This window comes from Salvia hispanica, chromosome 3 (assembly GCF_029641045.1).
Source record: "Salvia hispanica isolate PSC_SH4W2 chromosome 3, Shi_PSC_v1, whole genome shotgun sequence".
Classification (NCBI taxonomy): domain Eukaryota; kingdom Viridiplantae; phylum Streptophyta; class Magnoliopsida; order Lamiales; family Lamiaceae; genus Salvia; species Salvia hispanica.
The window spans coordinates 3,082,885-3,105,828 of NC_142694.1; the positions used below are offsets into that span (position 1 = coordinate 3,082,885).

The 22,944-nt window shown below is 37.7% G+C and overlaps 4 protein-coding genes across 5 annotated transcripts; 2 read left to right on the forward strand and 2 right to left on the reverse strand.

Annotated features, from left to right (window-relative positions):
* Positions 1-2,077: 2,077 nt before the first annotated feature.
* Positions 2,078-4,839, forward strand: LOC125211211 (Regulator of chromosome condensation (RCC1) family protein). Of its 2 annotated transcripts, XM_048110928.2 has the most exons (5): positions 2,078-2,238; positions 2,323-2,499; positions 2,886-2,921; positions 3,025-3,149; positions 3,229-4,839. In XM_048110928.2, exons 1-5 carry the CDS (start codon positions 2,142-2,144, stop codon positions 4,528-4,530), a joined length of 1,737 nt encoding a protein of 578 aa, XP_047966885.2. In that variant the 5' UTR covers positions 2,078-2,141; the 3' UTR covers positions 4,531-4,839. The 2 variants fall into 2 exon arrangements, with proteins under 2 accessions (XP_047966885.2, XP_088924571.1); XM_089068445.1 differs by lacking the exons at positions 2,078-2,238; positions 2,886-2,921 and having other exon boundaries at positions 2,371-2,499; positions 3,002-3,149.
* Positions 4,840-4,964: 125 nt separating this feature from the next.
* Positions 4,965-7,188, reverse strand: LOC125211212 (uncharacterized). Its single transcript, XM_048110929.2, has 2 exons — positions 6,088-7,188; positions 4,965-6,015 (listed from the first exon to the last, which is right to left on the reverse strand). Exons 1-2 carry the CDS (start codon positions 6,920-6,922, stop codon positions 5,243-5,245), a joined length of 1,608 nt encoding a protein of 535 aa, XP_047966886.2. The 5' UTR covers positions 6,923-7,188; the 3' UTR covers positions 4,965-5,242.
* A 1,033-nt stretch (positions 7,189-8,221) lies between these two features.
* Positions 8,222-12,975, reverse strand: LOC125213430 (protein unc-13 homolog). The gene is made up of 5 exons (XM_048113981.2): positions 12,352-12,975; positions 10,607-11,476; positions 9,897-10,352; positions 9,615-9,804; positions 8,222-9,512 (listed from the first exon to the last, which is right to left on the reverse strand). The coding sequence occupies exons 1-5, from the start codon at positions 12,895-12,897 to the stop codon at positions 8,584-8,586; spliced, it is 2,991 nt and encodes a 996-aa protein (XP_047969938.1). The 5' UTR covers positions 12,898-12,975; the 3' UTR covers positions 8,222-8,583.
* A 3,961-nt stretch (positions 12,976-16,936) lies between these two features.
* On the forward strand, positions 16,937-19,981 carry LOC125212292 (YebC-like protein). Its single transcript, XM_048112411.2, has 7 exons — positions 16,937-17,110; positions 17,194-17,357; positions 17,959-18,020; positions 18,390-18,546; positions 18,664-18,938; positions 19,264-19,384; positions 19,547-19,981. The coding sequence occupies exons 1-7, from the start codon at positions 17,014-17,016 to the stop codon at positions 19,637-19,639; spliced, it is 969 nt and encodes a 322-aa protein (XP_047968368.1). The 5' UTR covers positions 16,937-17,013; the 3' UTR covers positions 19,640-19,981.
* Positions 19,982-22,944: the final 2,963 nt, after the last annotated feature.

Consider the following 22,944-nt stretch of genomic DNA (forward strand, 5'->3'; position numbering starts at 1 on the left):
TATACTATTTCCACTATATATTTTCCTCTCTTTTTTTTTCACTCTTGCTCATATTAAAATTCTTGTCATTTAAAAATTTATCTGCTTTTTATCATTACGGAAGAGTAAAATTTAGAACTCCATAGTAAATATTTTCAAACAAAAAGTTGATGTGTCCGACACATTTGATAATATTATTCAAACTTTATCAAGTCAGTAGTTCCCCACACGGAAAATATTTCTGAGAATATATATTTCTAATAAAATAAAATATACTCCCTTCATCTTATAATAGGAGTCACTCTCATTATGAGCACGGATTTTAAAAATTTATCACTTCATAATAACAATATAAATAAATTCATATTCCACACAAATTTTAATAAATCGAAATTTGTTATTAGTAAAAACTAGCAACCCGGTCAAAGTCAGTGATAATATTTGTTAATTTCAAAATCAATTGTAAAAACTTATTTTTAAATATTAGGTGAAAAAAAAAATTCTAATTTTGAATTTTATATATGGAAATTATTTAAACCCTAGATTCTATATATGGAAATTGGAAAACTTTCCTTCTCTAATAATATAAAGACCAAAATCGAAATCTAAAGAATCCTAATAACACTCCAATTTATATATGGAAAACTTAATTTTGAATTTCACATAGCACCAATTTCCTTTGTTTTTAGTCTCGGCGATGGAAGAAACTAGAAAGTAATGAAGCCGAAGATGATTTCGTGATCGGACAGCCGGTGGAAGAAACGGTTGGTTACGACTATACAACAACTTTACGTTGATGTGGGGTCGACCAACGCCGCCGCCGCTGCCGTCCCAAGGTGAAGACGGAGGCGGAGACGAGGTGGAAGAAGCGGTTGATTACGATAACTCCTTTACGTTGATGCAGTTCGAATACGAGCTGCTCTCTCAATTCGATACGCGTTACTACAGCAAGGACGACGACGTTGTTGACGATGGAGAAGACGACTGCTGCGTATGTCTCCAGCGTCTGCACCATGGACTCGTTGCGACTCTGCATTGTCGCCACGAGTTTCACGAGGACTGCATAGGGAGGTGGCTTGTCCGTGGCCATGATTCGTGCCCCCTATGCCGCCACGAGTTTTACGGCCATCTGTCTTTTGTTCTCTAGATATGCATTTAAGCCGTTGTTGCCTTATATATCACTATTTGTTAATTGATTATTGAGAGATGTGGTGTGGCTACTTATTTGAGTGAAAAACAATACAGATTATACATAGAACAAATTGTCTGAAAAATCAGTATTTAGTCAGATTTTAGTTGTGTAGAAAAATCATAAAACAAACGACGTCGTTTAACTCATCATCGTTGATGATGATTTCTTAATGAATAAACAACATTGTTTGACTTGCTGGTAATGAAGCTTATGCATGATTTTCATCGCGCGATGATTGAGATGAATCCAAACTATGTCTAAGTTTGGAAATTGTGAGATGAACCTGAATTTCCGCAATTTACTCTTTATTTATTTGCATTAGAAGTTTCTATTCTTGATCATAGAAGTTTCTTTAGATTGTATCCATAAAGTTACGGGTGTTAGAGGACGCAAGATACTTTTGATTTCACTTTTCTCAAATCAAGTTTTAGGAGCATAACTAGAGAATAAAACACAACAAAAATAAAGAATAGTGGATTCAAAAAATTAGTGAAATATAAAGTTCATTTTTTTATATTTATTTTATAATAAAATATCTGTGAAGTGAATTAGTGGAATGTGAAACCTATGGTAAAAAATAAAATGTGACATATAGATTGAGTAATAAATAAAGATACATATACTAATAAACAAATATTTAAAGAATATTACTCACCATAAAATGCAATGCATATAATGACAACAATTTTGAATAATTGTTTGTGCTTATCTATAACCTTATCACGAAAAGAGAGAAATTTATATTATCGTCGAAATTTCAAAGCACACACGGCTTCTAGTGTCCCTCTAATAATATCACCACCTATGTACATCAATTTGTCGAGTGACTTTTTTTCTTAAAACTAATTATTTCCTGATTATGATAAATAATAAATAATTATAACTATCATACCTCTATAAAAAAAAACAGAATTTTATAGGTGAAATTATACAATCTCTCTTTTTCTCTCTATCTATCTCTAAATTATACATGGAGCAAAGTGATGAAATCCCGATACAGTCCAGCAATCTTTCGAGAAAAATCGTAGCGATTTCTGCTGGAGAAGCACACACTCTCGCTCTAACTGGTCAGCTCTATCTCTCTCTCTCTCTCTCTCGTTCTCACGCAGTTGAGTGGGTAAAGTGTGAATTTTGGATATAATGTTGTGTAGGAGATGGAAAGGTGTATTCTTGGGGGAGAGGGACATTCGGCCGGCTCGGCACCGGTTCGGAGGAGGACCGGAACCTCCCGGTTCTGGTTAAATTCTTCGGTTCCGGTGATGAGAGGGAAGAGAAGCTCAAGATTGTTGCAATTGCTGCTGGGGCATATCACAGTCTTGCTCTTGCTGGTGCAATTTCTTTTCTTTTTTACTTCAATCTTAGTGTTTGGTTGATGTTTTGGGTGTTATTGATATTTGGGACTCTTTTGATTTGGTAAAGATTAGATTTTTGAGAGTTGGTTTTAGGTGTCAAGAATTAGTGGTGGCAATGGCATTACCATTTAGTGGAACGAGTAACAATGAAGTTGCAGCTATGAAATTTGATTGATTTGTTTAATGATTCTTTTTGTTGCCAATAGTTTTCTAACCTTGAATGAAATTTAGTACTACCTTGTTTGATTGCAGTAGTTTTGTTGAATTTGGAATTGTTGGTGGTTTGTATTGTGATTAGTAGTAGAATATAGTGGTGTGTAAATGTTTGCTTTTGCCTTTCCACTGACTTGTTGCTATGGCAGATGATGGATCAGTGTGGGGATGGGGTTATGGCTCGTGTATCCTTTATTACAAGTTCTTAATATGTGCTGATACTTGTCTATATGTCGTCTTGAATATTTTCATTTCATTCCCAAAGTGTGCTCCTTGACATCGATACGGATGGCCAAATTGGTGCTTCTGGAGAAAACTCTATGGTGCCTCGCTTATTAGACGGTTTCTTTGGACTGGGGTCCCCGGGTTCTTCAGCACAGGATTATGAAACGAAGAGAGGGAAGCCGCTTAAGGTGTGATCTAGGTTTGGTTTTCAATTATCACCGAGCGTTTCTCTGAAGTAATTGTTGAGCTTTTCACTTAACCTTGCAGATTTCGTCTGTCAAAGCTGGGGGAATGATGTCACTGGCGATAGACGATATTGGGTCGCTTTGGATGTGGGGGAACTGTCCCCATCCGCCACAGACCGGATCATCGGAAGGAGACCTTGAACATGAAAGTATCTCGGCGCCAGCTCCGGTCTGGGATTTCCATGGACACACTGTTGTTAAGGTTGCGTGTGGTGACGAGCACGTTGTTGCACTAGTCAGTGCTGGAGAGGCATATGAAGGCGGCGACCTGTTGTGCTACTCATGGGGAAGTAACAGCAACGGCCAATTAGGATTGGGCGATACGGAAAGCAGGTGGCAACCGGCAATGGTGGAAACGTTCAACTTAGAGTCCCCGTGGGAGGTCTACGATATAGCATGTGGTAAGTCGCATACGGCTCTACTGGCTCAGAGGAAGAGACCGAGTGACACTTTAGAGAGTGTTTGCTGGACGTTCGGCTTGGGGGACAACGGGCAGCTTGGTCACGGAACAACCCAAAATCTAACGTCCCCTCAACTCGTAAAGGGATTGCCGGAGACTGTGTTCCTGGTATCGGTAGATTGTGGCTTGTTCCACACGAGTGTCGTCTCGTCTGCTGGAGAAGTGTGGTCTTGGGGAATGGAGAGGGGCCTAGGTTTATGTCCCGATGCTAGGTATTTTGGGGCGGACGCGGGAGATGCTCTTTCTCCGTTATTGATTCCTTGCAATGGGGTATACGACCCCCGGTTCCCGGAGCCCTTGCAGGTTGCGTGCGGTGCGGCCCACACGGTTCTTGTTGCGGACTCCGGGTATAAGCTCTGGTCGTGGGGTAGGGGACGGAGTGGTGTCCTTGGAAATGGTAGGACGGACGATTGCTACGTCCCCACCTTAGCACTATGGCCTCTTCTCTCCGAGGATTTCAAAGAAGAGAAAGCAAACAATGTGGAGCAAACCGAGCCTGTCGGAGAAAAAACTCCCGAGGGAAGTGTGGAAGCAGATAAAAAACTGTCCGCGGCAATGGCTGAGATGCAGCTTCTCCAATCAAAACTTTCGGTAGTGGAAAGATACGCAAGCATGCTTCATGGCTCGATTTTTGGGAGGCCTCTCCAAGACCACGAGATAGCCTCTCTCCAGGAGAACACTAAATTTGATATTGCAAAAGAGTGGGAGGCTATGCTGGAATCATCGGATCAGAGGAAACTCGCACACCTAGAAATGTTCTACCGTAACATGCTTGCCGGTGTGAAAGATAAGCTGATGAAGAAAAGGATACAAGAGATCGTGAAGGAGTGCCTTAAATCACAGCCTACCACCCGAACTGAATGAATGCAGTCGTGATTTGCAAATAGCGGGTACAGATGCGAACGACTCAGGTTATTACGTTCCAAGTATCTTTGTGTACAATGTGTAGCATTTAATACCTTCTGAATCAAGTTTGTTCTCACATGCATGCTTGATTAGATCTCACGTTATCGGCTTTGTATTCGTGTCGAAAAAGCTATAGTCCAACAGAATGTGATTGTACTAGTTTGTAGTCCCCGTAATTCGTGGTTTGTTGTCCAGCATTTCTTGCATTAAATTGAATAAGAATGCTTTTCCTTTACTTTACATAAACGTATTTGTCCATTTCCGATATTGTTTGCTTTCGATGCTTTTTTTATGTCTCGGTTTTTTTTATGTGCAAGTAATGTAGATTTCCGATTTGATCACTGAAACTAGGAGACGAGTAAGCAGAGCTCCGATAGGGAAAGAAACGGACGTTAAATCCAATATAGAATTTGTTACATTAACAAGATAACTTCTTGTAGCACAGGAACACGGTTAAGCTGGAATCGATCAAAGGAGATTGGATTCAAGGTACATACGTTTTTTCTATTTAGATTCACAAATTACACAAATGGGATAAACATGATTTCATGTTATTATTCATGTGAATAATTGGATAAAAAGCTTATTTTTTGTGGATGCGATACTATGTTATTATATTTTTATGGCACGATAACATTTAGCGGCCTCAAATAGTGTCGATGAAACCGACTTATCTCTTGCACACCACTCCACGGCCGTCAAGGCCACTTGCACAGTTTAAGCTTGCATGCTGAAAATTGTTCGAAGAACTCATCAGCTGCGTCCCCTTGAACCTAGCGACGTCGCAGTCAGTGGAGAAGAGGCTCGAAGATGCGAATTCTCTCTGTCCTCCCAAAACCGGCATGCTGACTCCCATCTTCACCCTGCTGACGTAGTTGCTTGCGTATGTCTGTCCCAGGACTCCCTTCACTTCACCGCTCAACGAGTAAAACTTGAACCCGAGATCAAGGTGGGCGAAGCAGTCCTCGTCCGTGATCCCGTAGTTGTGAATCATGGAATCCTTCTTGGTGATGGGAACAACTGCTGCTTTGATCTGGAAGTTGCCTTCCACCTCGATCACCACTGCGTTCGTGTCGAGGGACCTGGTGATGCTTATCCCGGGTGCGGATTCTGGTTGCCATCTTGCGCCCTCGCCCATAGCGAGGAAGACGGGTGATGCATCGAAGGAGAGTTCCAAGCGGTCGACAGCGTCGTCCCAGGTAGCCGTCTTCTTGGCGCCAATCGAGATCTGATGGTCGTCGAAGAGGATCCCAAGCGACTGGACCCAGGTGAAGTCCCTTCCCATGTTCTCGTTTCTCCTACCGATGAAATGAGCATTTATGTGCAGGTTGGTGTCGGAGACGATGCAGAAATCTTGGTCCTTTTTGCCGTGGAAGTAGAACGTGATCCCGTCAGCGCCAACGAATCTCGGGTCTTGGCAAACTGTTCCCGGCCTATCGCAGCCTGTTTAAGTTGCAAAAAAAATGTTAAACACCAACATGAATGCGTTTGTGAGAGAGATGGGAGAGAGCTTACTGCAAACCGGGCTGCAAGAGACACAATCAACCTCACAAGTTCCGGGGCAATCTTCTGGACACGGGTGCTCCTGGAGGTAGCAGTTCGGGTAATTCCTGTTTCTGCAACGAGCTCTCTTAACTCCGGCAACAACTGGAGGCGGGCTGGGAGGCGAAGGAGTTGGGCTAGGAGGAGTCCCCTCCGGTGGCGGAGGAGTTGGGCTAGGAGGAGTCGCCTCTGGTGGCGGAGGAGTTGGGCTAGGAGGAGTCGCCTCCGGTGGGGAAGGAGTTGGGCTAGGAGGAGTCGCCACCGGTGGTGATGAAGGAGGTGGGCTAGGAGGAGTCACCACCGGTGGTGGGGAAGGAGTTGGGCTAGGAGGAGTCGCCACCGGTGGTGATGAAGGAGGTGGGCTAGGAGGAGTCACCACCGGTGGTGATGAAGGAGGTGGGCTAGGAGGAGTCACGGGTGGCGGAGGTGGGCTGTAGCCTGGAGTCGGGGGAGTTGCGGGGCAAATGGCCTTGCACGAGACACAGTCAGCCACGCACGTGGAGGGACAATCGTCGGGGCAGAGGAGCTGCTTGTTGCAAGTCTTCTTGTAGTTCTTGTCCTTGCACTTGACTTTGCTCACTTTAGGGGGTGGAATAGGAGGCGAGGGCGGGCAGACGGGCTGGCACGACTTGCAGTCGACGAGGCAGTCGCGAGCACACGTAGTGGGGCAGTAGAGATCCTTGTTGAGACAAGAAGGGTAGTTCTTGTTTTTGCACTTGACCTTCTTGGGCTTGGGCCCGGCCGCGGACGCCCCCTGCGGAGTAGCGAGCAGGAGGAGGACGACGCCCGACAAGACGAGGCGGAGCATGGCTACTGGCGTGTGATCCCTCAATGTAGTAGTGTGTGTTGTTGGTGTGAGTTTGTGTTTGTGTGAGTGTGTGGTGTTGTTGGGGGCATGAGGTTCTTGTTTTATAGAGGTAGAGAAATGGTGGGATCATGTGGCCTTGAATCTAGGAGGCATTAGCTGTTTCAGATGTAATACTACGTGATCTTGTTTTGTAAATCAAGTTTTCTGCTTTGAGGAATTTGTGGGGAGTTTTGTTTTGGTTTACAAGTTTTTATTTTTACGTAATTATGGGAGATGTAAAGTTGTTTTTGTTTTATTATCTTCAATTTGTGACATTACATGGTTGAATGTTATGTTCTTTTTTCCTCTTTTTTTAATGAGACGATTACAATTTTTTGGGCTCATTTTTCCTGTTGTCTTTTTTTAGTGTAATTTTGTGTGTTGGGTGTATTTCTACCATTTTTATTGTAATGTAAAGAATACATCTGACATATTCTAGTGAAACTGATTAAGCCAAAAATATACTACTCCACAACATTATGGTTATAAATGGATATTAATAAGATATTTTATAGTTAATAATGTTAACATGTTTTCTAGGGATACTTTCTGCATATATAAAATGCACATCAAATATGTTATTTTGTGCCAAAACAATTTTAAACTTTGATCAACATCATTTTCAATAGTATTTTACTCATTTTTGTAGGAAAAAAAAACAAAAATGGAAATTGTCGATAGTATTTTACTTCTAATAGTCGGTGGAGAGGGAGGTTAATCAATAAGGAAAGCTGGAAAGGCCAATACACTTGCCTGTAGGTTAAGTAAATATTTAATCTTTGGATAATTTTCTAAGTATTTTAAAGTAATGACTTTAATTCGTTACTAAGGAAAAAAGTCAACTAAAAAATGTCAACGGCTTAGGTTCAAGGAATTGTACTAGACTTGCAGATTGAAGGTAGTCAATTCGAAGCAAAGGCGTAAACAAAGCCAAGAATCTAAGCAACAATAAATGTGTTCGAAATATATGTGAAATATTGTGCATAACATCTAACACACAAAAAAAAAAAAAAAAAAAAAAAAAAATTCTACTCTTTAAAAACATGTTTGAGAAAATGTAGCCAAAAAAAATGTCACATTCTCATTCAATACTTTAGTTTTTCAAAACAAGATCACGGTGCTTTATTTATAGCTTGCAACAGATTTTTTGTTTTTAAATTATAACTTGATTTTTCTAGCTGAAGGTATAGTTTATAGCTTAAAAAAATATATATATATAAACTGCGAAAAAGTGAATGTAGAAAAATTCAGACTCGTAACTTCATCACAAAACACCAATTTCATATATAGACAAACACAAAAAGACAACCATTAAAGAACAAATGAATATAGGTTCAATTCAATCAATCAATATTGCAGTCAATCTACTGCCTAAATATATAATTTCAATAGATATGTAGATGAATAAATGCAATCTCACAGCAAACCTTGGAATATTCATCCTTCCAACATTTTTCTACGACTCCAAATCTGTACAAGAAAATGATGCAACCTTGGGTATTCGAGTTGCACCAGGGTGAAGGTTGCAGACGATGCTAACTCAGACACGAAGGCGTGCTTGCACCTTTGACCGAGCTGAACTCCAGCCCGGTAATGGCAGATTTGATGGTGCCTGTGACAGCTTACAGCTTCTTGGGCAGATTGTAGGTTTTCTTGAGAAACCTTGTTGCAGCTTCGTCGTTCCTGTAGCACAGAACTCGTAGCAAAGTGTTGGGTTCGGTCGGGCTCCATTGCCCCGACGTTGCAGGTAGAGGGAGCCGAGCTTTGGCAGAGGAGCCGTATGCTTCCAACGTCAGGCGTTTGAACCGATCAATGAGGGTCTCTGTGTCTGTTCGGAGAAGTGGGATGATGTTCCGCACCGTGGCTGAGAATTTATCGATTATATCATCAGGTAAACCATCCCCATCGGCCGAGAAAAGATCTGAGAGGGCCTTGAAATCATCCTCTATTACCGCTGAGTCTTGCTTGGAAAAGGCGCGTGATGGGCCTCCAGCGAGCAGCACCAACAAAAACCCATCGAAGGAAGCTCTCATTACGTCGGCTATGATGCGTGTACGGACTCTCTCGTTAACAGTGTCAGCCACGATGGTCAGATTCCGCTCGAGTTCGTGAAGGAAAGGCTCGATTCTTGATGATGAAACATCGCCAACATATAAAGAATCCCATAAAACATGGCTTAGATCGTGGAAGACGACTTTATAAGCCAGGCCCTCGGACAACTGTTGTACCGCATCGATGCAAGTAGGCGGGGTGAGCTCAAACTTTTTCCCCAGCCCGTTCGAGAAATCTTCTACATGGGCTGAATCCGAGTTCCTCAACAGGGTAATTATTCTTTTCTCAACAACTTCCAACTCTGATCTTATTTTATGCAACGAGTTTATACGTACGCATAGCTGTGGTACCCCAGTGGAGCTATCTCCGTTGACAGTAGCCACCTGAGGATTTCTCTTCTGCAAGGTGCCCGACTTCTCTTTCTTCTTCCAGTTGAATGATGATCCTACGGTGCATCTTGTTAAAGCTGGCATTGTAGGGATATACACGTTTCTTGATCCTGCAGATGGACAGTTAGTTATATTTCATTCATTGATTGCTAAAAATTACTATACTTTATGTATCAGGAGAGAGATTTTCATGTAGATCAAAGCAACGTTACCACAGCCTGATTTTGCTTTAGTTGCATAATATTGAAGACATTTATCGAGGCCAGCCACTAAGTCCGGAAGTATTGCAGGATGCATCGGTATTGGCAGCTCAAAGAACGCCTCTAATGTCTCATCGACTATCCGTAGAACCTCTACCGATGAAGGAGCAAATCCCTCTTGATTTGCTCGGGGATTCCAATCCTATCAAGTAGAAAAGTAATAGATTCAAATAGTGTTCATATTTGTATCGTACACCTCTAGCTCGATGCATAAACTGGATTTTGAGTTTATACCTCTTGTTGAAGATTTCTATCAACCCATTCCTTTAGCCTGTCTAATCTCGTCTTTATCCATGCTTTTACCAAATTGGCTATCACGCCTTCAGCTTCGTAAGGAGGCATCTCACGAATAATGGCCTTCCCACCATCATCACTATCCACCGAGTCTTCAACTGCAATTTGGACCAGATCTTTTTCCAACTTATCTGCAGCTCTCAAAATTTGTACTGCATCAGGTGTCAATTCTGTAATGCCCGAAATGAATTGCTTCAGCTCGTTCCCGTAGCAAACGTGTAGAGTGGCAACAGCAACCCCTGCAGCAAAGGGGTGCCATATCTTCAAGATAGGACTAAACGTGTCCTTCTCTTTGACTGCAAGCTCGCCAACATCCTTGGCCAGGATGGCAAGGACGGGAAGGGAATTCAGCTGGTTTCTTGATGCTCTCCTGCTAGAGTCAGCCTTTTCCATCATCTGTACATAAAATATAAAACATGTTATTGAAGTCACTATCGCGCATAACTAAAGAAACTGGGAAATGAGAACTGCAAAGAAGTATTGAAGTTCAGGTAACATCAGATAAAAGAGGTTATCAGTCTTTAGAGCATAATGCATGGTGATTTTGTAAAATGCAGTAATCATTAAGATAGTTTCATGAAAGTGATGATGGTTTGGATTGAATTTCATGCAAACTACACCTCAAATTACTAATCATATCTTCAACTTGCCTGAGCAAATGCAGTGCGAAGGGACGACCTAATGTAAGTGTCAATCCTGCTAAGAGCCACATCCACTTCATTTTTCCTTCTTCGGCGATACTCATTTGAGATGTCTTCAACCAATATTTTAGCAGCCACTACCCCAATGGACACAATGCTTTGCATAGAATCAATATTCCCACTGTCAAATGTTTCATGATAAGCCAAGAGTCTTTTCTCGGCCCAACCCAACATGGCTGTCAATGCAGAACTCAATATCTTAGCATAAGCTGGATCTTTAGTCATTTTAGCATCTTTGGAGACATCAGCAAGTTGATTGTCGGCAGCACATAATAGATCATTTTCGACTTGCCCGGTTGCAACATATCTATTGAACAAAACCCATGTAAAGCATAGATTGTGCAGCATTTGATTCAGCCCTAGGACTCCCCATGTTTTCTTTATGAGCTCCATGAGCTCATCAACTTCCTCTACAAAGGATGTCTCCTCATTAAGATCAAAACATGCTTCTAGAAGCATTTCATAAAGACGGAGATTCAGCGGGAAGCCATCTGCCCAGTGGCTAGATTCAAGTGGGGCACCATCAGACATTCTATTTGCCAGCGCCATTACTGTAGTACGCAGAACTTGCATGGACTCATTGTTTCTCCCAGTTTCTATCGGCCGATCCAAGGCTGCCTGAATTATCTGTCGCAGTCGTTGAGCAGCAGTATTACCCCTTTCCAGCGGCAAGTGAGGGTGCAGCAGAAGACCAGCCTCCAGCATTCTAAGGTTTCTCTTCTGCCATGCTTCGTATTCATCTTGATCAGTAAAATCAGAAGCTTTGAATTGCTGTAATAGCTCCAGTGGAAGAATCATCGACTCATTTCTTCTCCCAACCTACACAATAAGGGCAAATCTTCATTTAATTAATCCTCCACACAAACCAATCAAATTACATTTCTCAAAATATTGTAGAGAAAAAAAATTAAGAAAATTCAAATACGACTCCAGATATCAGCCTAACTTCTAGGTCACACTGACATCTAGACTTTGGCAGGTCCCATGCAACATTACATGTCATTTAATGCACAGTAAGACATCAGTAAAGGTTAGGTTGAAAGTCAGCATCGCAGAAGTGTAAAAGTTAAGATATGTGTCACTGTTAGAAAGCAATTAGAAATTATTTAATCAGTAGTTAGCAATAATTTGCAATAGTCCAACCAGTAGATACTAAAAAACAAATAAAACACCTTCTGCTGCTGCTGCTGTTGCATAATCAAATGCAAGCAATGAAGCTAATTCACCTTATTTACAAAAATAAGGTCTGTGATAAGCTTTGAAACAAAGTTGGATTTTTCCAGCTTAGAATCTCACTTTACAGCAAAAACCCAGGCTCTCAAAAAACAAAGACTTTGGACTAAACAAACCGAGATTTACACTGGAGAGAAGACAAAATCGAGTAAACATATACCAAAATAGGAAGAATAATAACAACAAATCAGCAAACATTAACTGAATATCCACTTTATTTCACCAAGCACATTAAGTAGATCACAGTAGCACACGAATCCAATTCTCCCATGCATTGATTAAACACACTGAAATCTCTATTTGACTCCTAAAAGGCAAAATTCTCAATGTTTGGATACTGCACACCCTAGATCAATACACAAAACTCATTGAAAAAACGACAAAATTACTAATAAGTAGTCCAAACGGTAAAATCAAATCTAGTTTCCCCCATTTTGGGAGTAAAAACGCGTTTTCCTAACCTGCCCAGCGGAAATCCTCAGCAAACCCCTACGAATCCTCGAATCAGCAGCCTCGGAGATCCTCATCTGAATCCTCATCAGCTCTCCGACCGTCACCGGCTTCTTCACCTTCCCTCCGGAGCCCGAATTCCCCGAATCGGAGCTCCGCTTCGAGCTGGTGGATCTCATCCCCAGCGCCTTCTTCATCTTCGACGCCGCCGCCGACGTGAGCGACCTCTGCAGATTAGCATTCGCGCCGCCGGGGCTGCTGTTGTTGGGGGAATTGGCGTGGCCGTTGCTAGGAGTGTAGGCGAGCGGCCTGGAGGAGGAGGCGCGGTTGGCGGAGACGAAGATCTCGTAGGCGGTGGCGCGGAGGTCGGCATCTGAGAGTGTGGGGGTCAGGTCGCCGAATGGGAAGGGGAGAGCGGCGGAATTGGCGGCGGCGGTGAAGCGGGAGGTGGCGGAGGAAGGAGAGGCGGTGGCGGCGGTGTTGGTGATGGAGGAGGAGGAGGAGAAGGAGTCTCTCTTGGAATGGCCGAAGGTTCGGTCTCTGAAGAGAGACGCCATTGTCGCTCTGTGTAGAGAGAGAGAGGAGAGAGAAGGTGAGTCACAAAAAGTAAACCAGAGAGAGAGAGAGAGTGTTTTGGAAGATAGATTTATTTCCCGTTTCAAATAAAACAGCCATTTCTTTTTCTGAAAATCAAAATAAGAAGCACTTTCTTTTTTAAAGGTTTAAAAAAAGCCTTAATTTCTTTTATTTTAACTATTTAATAGTTTAAATTTTATTTGAGTTTTGTACTGGTTTAATTAGGAAATTATTTAATTATATTTGTGGTCATGTCAAAAGTATGCTAATAGTTGTATTTTACCAAAATTAGACTTGAAATGAGTATTGATTACTATAACCATGAGCCTATATAATTTGCTATTATCGAATTATCGATACTTTCAGAGTTACGAATACTCTCGGAATCACTGATGTTGTCAGAATCATAATTGTAAAGGTATCATTTTTCACGTATGATTCCAGCTATAGTCTATGCTGGTGATTCGATGAAGAATGATTACTTTTATATAATTGGTTGTCGTCTTATGTCTACTTTTAGCGATAAACGATAAATGTTATTGTTTTAGTACAATTGTGACGGTCATTAAATAATTTATTAAAATTATGCTATGTACAAATTAAATTAAATTCTATAAACTCTAAATTTGATATAAATCATGCTATAAGTAAGTAATTATAGACTTATTTGCGTCGGTGTGAATCTAGTACAACTAGATTTTACGGTATGGTTTATCAAATGTAACAAAATCACTACAAAATGGAGAAATAGACACATTGGTGTCACATCCTTATCAACTTACATTGACAAACGCCACAACACAAACTTACTATATTAAAATATCATTAATATTATACTAATAAAATTTCAATTATTATTTCTCTTAAATACAGGGTTGGGCCTTGGAAAATTGGACATATGCTGCATGCCTAAGATCCCATATTTTAATTTGTATAATTATAGTTCCAATTAATATATTACTACTACTTTTTTCTATTTGTTACCCGTTTCACCTAGGGCTGGGGAAAAATACCGAAATACCGAAATACCGGCCTTATCGTACCGAAAAAATACCGAAAATACCGAATTTTCGGTATACCGTGACTTTTGGTACGGTATGATACTTTACCGAAATATTTTGGTAAGGTAACGGTATGAATTTTCAAATACCGCGGTATACCGTTGCATACCGAAATTCGGTATATACCGTAAATTAAGGTATATACCGTAAACTATGGTATATACCACAAAAATATAGACGCAATTATATATAAAATATATTTTGTATATTTTTAAATTATAAAATCATCGTAAAATATAAATATAATTATGAATAAATTATATTAAATTTATTTTGAAAATTATAAAATATAAATAATATTCTAAATACTCTAATTTTCTATTTTAATTGATGTTGATAGTCAGGTATACCGCAAAAGTAAGGTATACCGAACTTCGGTATGGTATACTGAAAATGAGGTACGGTATCGGTATGGAAATTCGTCATACCGAAAATAAGGTATACCGAAGTTCGGTATACCGAAAACTTTGATAAGGTAAAGGTATGACTTTTTCGCATACCGTATTTACGATAAGGTATACGGTATGGTGGTTTCGGTAAGGTATACCGTACCTACCCACCCCTAGTTTCACCATCAATGTTACATTTTTAAAGTTGTATCCACCTCTAATTTTGACTCAGTATCAAATAATATTCGTGGATTGTAATTAGATATGCTGTCAAATTAAATATACATCTCAATTATTAGCCAAAATAACTAATTGAATCAACAACAACAAAGTCGAGCACCCATGTGATAAGACACCATAATAAAACTGAAATTGTAATGATAATAAACTATAATACTCCCTCCGTCTCCCGTTATCTATTCCAATTTCTATTTTGTTCCATCCGTTGTTAATTATCTCATTTTACTTTTACCACTTTTGATAGTGTATTTTAAATTTTACTAACTCATTTTTACTCATATTTTATTATAAAATTATCATATAAATGTATGACGCAAATTCCACAAAATTTTTCAAATCACTTTTCATCATTACTACTTATACATTTCTTAATATCTGTGCCGAATCAAAGTAAGACACATATTAAAGGACAAATAGAGTAATATTATTGGTATGGATATTAATAGTTTTTTTATTTCCGCCAAAAAAATATTCATAGGAAAGATATATATGAAAAAACTAAATCCCCTCTAAAGTGGCGACGTTCATATTATGTTACTTATATTAATTATTATGCAGCCAATCAAGATCTAGTTTTGAAATGAATTTTTAAATGTAGACACATAGAATTCAGATTTGTGTGAAGTGAAAATATAAAAATCCAATACTTATAAATTTTAATTATAGTTTTTTAATAAAAATTCAACCTATTAAACCACTCGATTCTAATTTATTTGCAAAAAAGTGCATGATTAAAAATTTAGTTAACTGCGAGGCACTAAATAAATAAAGAATGAACTGATTTGAAATGATTTAATGTGTATATGTCTGTCATTTTATTTATTGGGGAGATACATATAATTCATCATATATTTGAAGTTTCTTATTCGAGCACATATTTTATATCATTAATTCGTGGAATGTATTTTTTTTTTCTTTTCCTCCTTATTTATTAAGTTTTGTTTTCTAGAGGAGGACGTAATTTGGAAGCTGGAAAACATGGGAAATTGGCTGGACTTTAGTTGGCTGATAATATATCAAGTGTGGGGCTCACACCCATTAATAAATCAATAATTGGTTTTGCAACATTTTTAATTTGGTTTGTGCTCGTATAATTTAGTAGTCAAACACATTATCGCATTGCACATCCAGTAATTAGAGGATCTCCAATCATTTACCCTAAACTCAAATCCATTTTATCGTAAATGTCACGTTAAATATGATTTTATTCCAACCATTTATACTAAGAGGATCTTCGGTGGCGCCCCTCCCATTAGGACCTCCACTAGCCCTTTCCACAAAAACTGTTTGCCACGTCAGCACTAGCCCTTCCCATTTTACTAGGACTTCCGTAATAAAATTAATAAATTCACAATTAAAATTAAAATTTACGGAATTAAAATTTCGACACGAGCCGTATTTATAGAGTTTTTTTTTTAAATTTTTTTTAAAAAAATTATTTTCGGTGGGACGTCCTACCCACGCCACAGTGGCGGACGGGCGTGGGCGCCCTTCCCTCTCCCTACGGCGGACGTCCGGTCGCCCGTCGACGACGGGCGAACGGGAAGGGCGACGGTGGAGACACCCTAAACTCAAACTTAAAAGAATATTCTCTATATTATGCTATTTTTACTCACAAAATTTGAAATTTTTTTGGGTTTGAGTTTAGTGTAAACCTAAAGATAGGTATTTTTTTTCTCAAAAACAAAAAATGAGATTGGTTTTGGAGTACTATTGGAATTAATTACCTATCTTATTTTAAGTTTTAGTGTACCTTTGAAGATGGTCTTACAAGATGGTCTTACAATTAACTGAACACATCACATAATAAAATATTTAAATCATTAATTTAATTTCATACTCACTTATATCATATTTAAATTTTCACCAAATAAATGCTCGAAATGGGATAAATTTTACACTACTTTTATTCCAGAATATCCTATTTATATCCGTACTATATTTTTATTTTGTAGCGGAATATTCATGAATATCATTTCTTTTGGAATATACTCCCCCCGTCCATGAAAATTCATCCCGGTTTGACGGAAAGTGAGTTGAAAAAGTGAGTAGATTGTGAGTCTTACTTATATATATTAGTTTTTTAATAAAATGTGAATATGAATGAATTAGTGGAATATGAGGTCCACTACCAAAAATGATAAAAGTGAAATGAGATAAATTTTAGGAAACGGACGGAAATGAAATAATGAGACAAATTTTGGTGGACGGAGGAAGTAGTAATCCAACACCTAACTTGATTAAATACGCCTAATTAAGTGTACAACTAGAAAAATGAAAAAAAGGAAAAAGCAAAAAAGAAAAAGCAAAATGGTTTTACGAATAAAAATTGAATTGGCCAGGATAAGAAATTTTTCATAATGATAAGAAATTTTGGCTTTTGATTCCACCCGAATATAGAAAAAAAATGTCGTCTTCAGCTGCAATCAGAGGTTTTGGTTCATTACTCACCAGATTTTCCAGTGGGGTTTCTGTTAAACCCCTGAGCTCTCTCAGTCCCCACAGTTAAAACCCTTCCGCTTTCTAGATATCGATTTTGCAGCGTATGTCGGATTTGGATTAACGAATTCAATTTATTATGGCACAGGAAATGGTTATTCGATAAGAAATTTATCGTCAATTTCTAGGTGCTCGTGTTCTGGAGATTGGGCTTCGTTTTTAGGGCTTAATCATGGAAGCTGTGAGAGGAAGATCTCAACTCGCGCGCCGCTGTGTATGGGCAGACGATCGAGTAAAATTGCCGGCAGAAAGGTGTTTAATTTAGCCCTGTGATTGTGTGTGGCAATGTGATTTTTGTGATTTATCAATAGGGATTGAAACACATTGATTTCACAGAGATCGTGTTAACAGATTTTTAGGTTAGTCTTGCGCAATTTAGTAATGATTTGCTATCCTTCAATTAATCTGGAAAAATAAAAGTTACATGTGTATTTTAGGGGAAACGCTAGATTTTACTCTTTATGAATGGAATTCACATTAACATGTAGAAATAAGTCATATTCATAATTGTGTGATGAGATAAGAATCGATTTTAGATTGGAATTGGCTGCTCATCATTGCTCGAATGCTGAAATGTGAACCAGAAAACATGTTTCAGAAAGGAAGCTGCTGATTCTTAGGCTTACTAGAGTTTTGATTGCTATGCCTGTAGCAATGCATGATGTTTGTGAGATCATAGTTATCAAGTAGGCAATGCCGTTAAATTTGCTAGTTGGACTGTCAGTTTAAGCTTAGCCCAGAGGCCGATAAACTATGTAACTATGTGGAGTTAGATTTGATTCTGTATCATATCATATCTGAAAAATTAATGACAACTTGGTTCTATGATTTTTTTTCTATTTCTTCAATGCAGACTCAAAATGATCTTAAGAAGGGGAAGCTGTATGCTAGATTTGGGAAGGAAGTTGTATCTGCGTAAGTTAGTTGCTACAGTTATCGGACGAAATGATATGGCACTTTTCATAACATTTCAGCTATACTCAAAGTGAACTATGAAGAGCACTCATACCTTAAAAATCAACGTGAAGCTACATTATTCAAATTTCATGCACAGTGTTTGCCAATTTATTTTCATTCATGTTTGTTGTTGATCATGACTGTTTTCACTGTCTCGTAACTCCCATTCTAACCCATGTACAAGAGCCAAGCCATCACAGCCTCATACTTTTGCATAATAGGCATTCGTCTCCTCTATACCTCTTTGCACTTTTTCAAACAACTTCCAAGATTCTTGCTTTTCAGTATTTTAATTTAGACAATGGATTTTCTTTTGTGAAATTGCAGGGTTAAGAAAGGTGGTGCTAGTCCAGTATCTAATACAGCTTTGGCTGCTCTGTTTGAGAAAGCAAAGGAGCTTGATATACCGAGGGATATATTAGATCGCAACATTAAGAGAGCTTCAGAGAAGGGCCAGGAATCCTACATTGAGAAATTCTATGAGGTGGTCTTGTGTACTACTTGCAGTAGCTGTTTTTCACTCTAGGCATGTCGTAATCATCTCTTACTCACTTTTTTGGAAGATTTGTAATCATAACAAATGAACAAATTATATTCACAGGTCTATGGCTATGGTGGGGTAGGAATGATTGTTCAAGTGCTAACAGATAAAGTAACTAGATCTGTGGCGGCCATTAGGGAGGTCGCGAAGGACTGTGGTGGAAAGATGGCAGATTCTGGATCGATTATGTTCAAGTTTAGACGAGCTAGAGTTGCGACTGTAAAGGCTTCTGATGTTGAGAAAGACGAGCTTCTTATAATAGCCTTAGATGCTGGTGCGGAGGACATAATTGAGCCCTGGATGGATGTAGATAATTCGGAAGAAGATTCTGAAAGGTTTTAGAAACTTTTCTTTGCATACAATTTATGATCATCAATCTTTACATATTTGCTGTATGTGCCATCATTCCTCCCAGTATTGTTTACACATCACTAGGTATGTATAGTTGTTTCCTGATAACAACCAAATGCTCAATATCTTTTTGAACTACACTATTTTGTAGTCATATTTTATCTTTTACTGGTAGCAACGCTTTAGATTCACCCAAGAAACAAGAACTCTCTGTCTTTCTCTCTCTCGTGCATAACATTTGAATCATACTAATTTTCAATGCATATACTGCAAGATTTATTTTAATCCATCTCGTTTTCTTTGTCATAGACACTATAAAATTGTAAGTTCGATGGAGAATTACGCTGCTATATTGGCAAAACTACGCGAGGAAGGAATTGCATTCGAAACTGATGGTGGGTTCGAGCTTATTCCCATAACGCCAGTTGAGGTATGCCAATAAACGATTCCAAATCTGTAATGTATAAAACCCTCATTCAACATCTGATATTATATGACATCTCTGCTGCTCTAGACCTGAAGACTTCTTTCTCGTAGTTTCAAGTGTCTGATCCCAGTGTAGGATTACAGTACTTATCGTTCTTGGTTGCAGGTTGATGACGAGGCTATGGAGTTAAACAAGGAGCTGGCGTCCAAACTGCTTGAGCTGGATGATGTCGATGCAGTATATACAGATCAGAAATGATTTTGACCTTCTACGTATCTTTGAGCTGGTCCTTTTCTTCTCCTTCAGCTGCTCAGCATTCAAACTGAGATTTTGGGGCTGTGAGTTTTACGGGCTCGTCGTGTTTGCTCTCCAATGTGCAAATTCCGGCGGTTGCCAGATGAGTTTGCTATATCTGCCAGAATATTCAGTGAAGGCTCATTATTTCATAGTGATATATTTACTGATTTGAGAAAGAAAAATAAAATAAACAAATAATGGCATTACATTTTTGTTGCATCTTTATTTTTAGCATTACTCAAAAATTTTGTTGTACGATAGTAGCTAATTTTTTTTACTAATTTATCTCTTTTTCTTTGAATATCTAATTACTAATTGGGCCTTTTGTGTTGAGAGTTGAAATGGGCCCATTTTTATGTTGAGAGTTGGAAAATATAAAATGGCATGAAAAATACTAGTACTACTTTAGGAAAGTATTAAAATACCATAGCTACATAATTCTTTTATTTGAGAACTAAATATAATTAACAATTCACCGTTTTATTTTGTCACCCTATAATTTATTTCTTCTTTAACATTTATTCAGAGCCCAAATAGTTTGGATTGTGAAATGTAGAACTTTTCAAACAACCCACTAGAAACAATTTTTTTTTCAGATGCTATTTTTAGCAATAAATTATACTCAAAATATTCCACAATTCCTAAATATTGAGAGCCTAGTTTATGATTTTATATTGAGGGTGTTACAAATCTGATAAGTATGTTGGGTCATTTATCACATTATAGTATTTCATTAGTATGTAATTAAAATAATTGAGAAAAAAGTGATGAATTACCAATTAAAGTCTATAATCAAGATTCAAGAGTACAAACCATGATGATTTAGTTTCATTAGGCATCAAATTTAAATCCAAGAACAAGTTGCCATAAGAGTATTGAAAAAAAAAAAAAGATCTACACATATCTCGTTGATATTTTATTATTCACTACGTGAATACCTCTCATACCACACAAATATAAATAAAATAGCAATATCAATGCGACAAGATATTAGAAAAATAATGGACATAGCTCCAAAGAAAGAAAAAGAAGACAAAACCAAACCCATTTCTCTCTCTCTAAAAACAACAACATTATAATGTGCAACTGATCACTTTGAATGGCTTTTCATTTGTCTGCATTCTCAAAAGTCATCATATCTTTGCTGTAGGTTCCATATATCAAAACCAATCTCAAATATAATGGACAAAATTTGAATGCAAATTCAACAAGAAATAAAATTGGAAAAAATGCATAGATCGACTGTAATGATTCTGATAGATTTTGAGTCAGACATCAAAAAGTTATGTGGTCCATTTTTTTTTGCCACATTAATTCTACAATGAGACCACTAAATATGTAAAAGTCGATCATAGTTGAATTTCAGTGGTGCATACGCACTATTTTTAGCGTAACACCTTTTTAGTTGAACTTTTACACATATTGATTCAAAATCGAATTTGTACATTAGTATACAACATCCAAAGTCATGGTGCCGACAAGGGCGGACGCAGAAAATTGTTTGTTACGAGCTATATATTCTATTTTAATATTTGAAATTTTGTGACAATAAATTTATCATGTTTATTATTGTGACGATAGAGGCTTTTTCACTAAGAATATCATAAAATATCAAAAGTTTAAGATTTATAAACAAATAAAAATTATTTCTGTAGCTTTGGAGGGGCTCAAACCCTCCTTGGGTGTAGGTCAGTCCACCGGTGACCGTCAGTGACAATGCCAAGATTTTGACGTTGGAGGCCCGGGCCACTGTCAATGGTCATAAAGACTATCACGAGGAGATTCGTAACTACAATAGTGTGCACTATTTTTTCAAAATATATAAATAAAAACTTTGATAGGTTTGTTTTGTTTTATTTTTATTTCTATAAATTATCATCATTTTTAGCATACAACTCTTGCTCAATGATTTTATTTTATCCTATAATGAACTCATACTCGTAAAAATCAAGACAAAACTGTCACATATATATCTCTCTCAACATGGGCTTCATTTTGCATGTCTCTCTCAAGTTGAAGTTTTTACCCTCTCATTTCCGACAACTTAGCCTTATAGCACTATAACCTAATGTTTTTTTTTCTTGCAGACTGACACCACTCATCTTCAGTTGCTATCATTCATGCTTGTAGACAGTGAATTACTATAAATTTTCACCAAATTTTTGTGTTTTTTACCCTCACACATTGATGTTGAAAATTAGGGTTTTTTTTCGTTCACTCATACGCGTTGTCTGAAGACGCGTATTGATGATAGTGAAACGCGAGATGTAACACGATCTGCGTAGGGTTGATGTGTTGGGAAAAATATATTTTAATTTTTGAGAATTTGAATAGTGTGGAGAGATTGGACATTTGGGAAAACACACAATGAAAAACAGTGAGAACATTTAATACTTTCATATTTTATGTTATAAGGGTGAAGAAGGGATAATAGTGGTAACTCAAGTTACCTATCTTTAGTAAATATAACTGAACATGATGGGGATTTTTAATAATTGTGTCGTTCATATAGTTGAATTCTATTTATTCAATGAGAAAAGATAAATGTACATAAATTGTACATCTATATAATAGTAATCCTTAAATTTTTAAATTTAATTGAATTTACTTAAAAACTAATTATGTTATTTATTGTAGTATAGAATATGTAGCAATAAGAAAGAAGTGATATAGAAATTTTATGTCAAATTTTAACATGATTTCGAACTTGATTTGAATTAATTATACAATATTTAGTAAAAAAAAGTAAGTTTTTTTTTACATATACGAATATTTAAGTTTAAATTTTAAAATATTTTCGAAGTGTTGCAAAATGGTTAGTATGAAATTTATTTTAAATCCATTAATGTTTATAAATCGATTTTCAATGTAAAATATTAAAAAAAATTCGATTATGTACGTACAATTATGTACGATCATCACTGCTATCAATTTGCGATTTTGCAACAGATTATTTAATTATCGTTCTAACAATTTACACTCGACCTATATTTGTACTATATATAGGAGGTGCGTTATATTGCTAACTCTGCTAACTCATCAATGCAGTGTATTAAAAATGTCAACACAGTAATATTAAAATGTCAATACATAATATCAACCCATTATATTGAAGTTTAACAAAATTATGTGTTGACATTTTTAATATATTGCGTTGATGAGTTAGCAAGTTAGCAACTTAAGAAAGTTAGCAATTGATCACACCCCATATATATATATATATATAGTATGTTTGAAATCTTTAGATCACAAATCAAATTACTGCT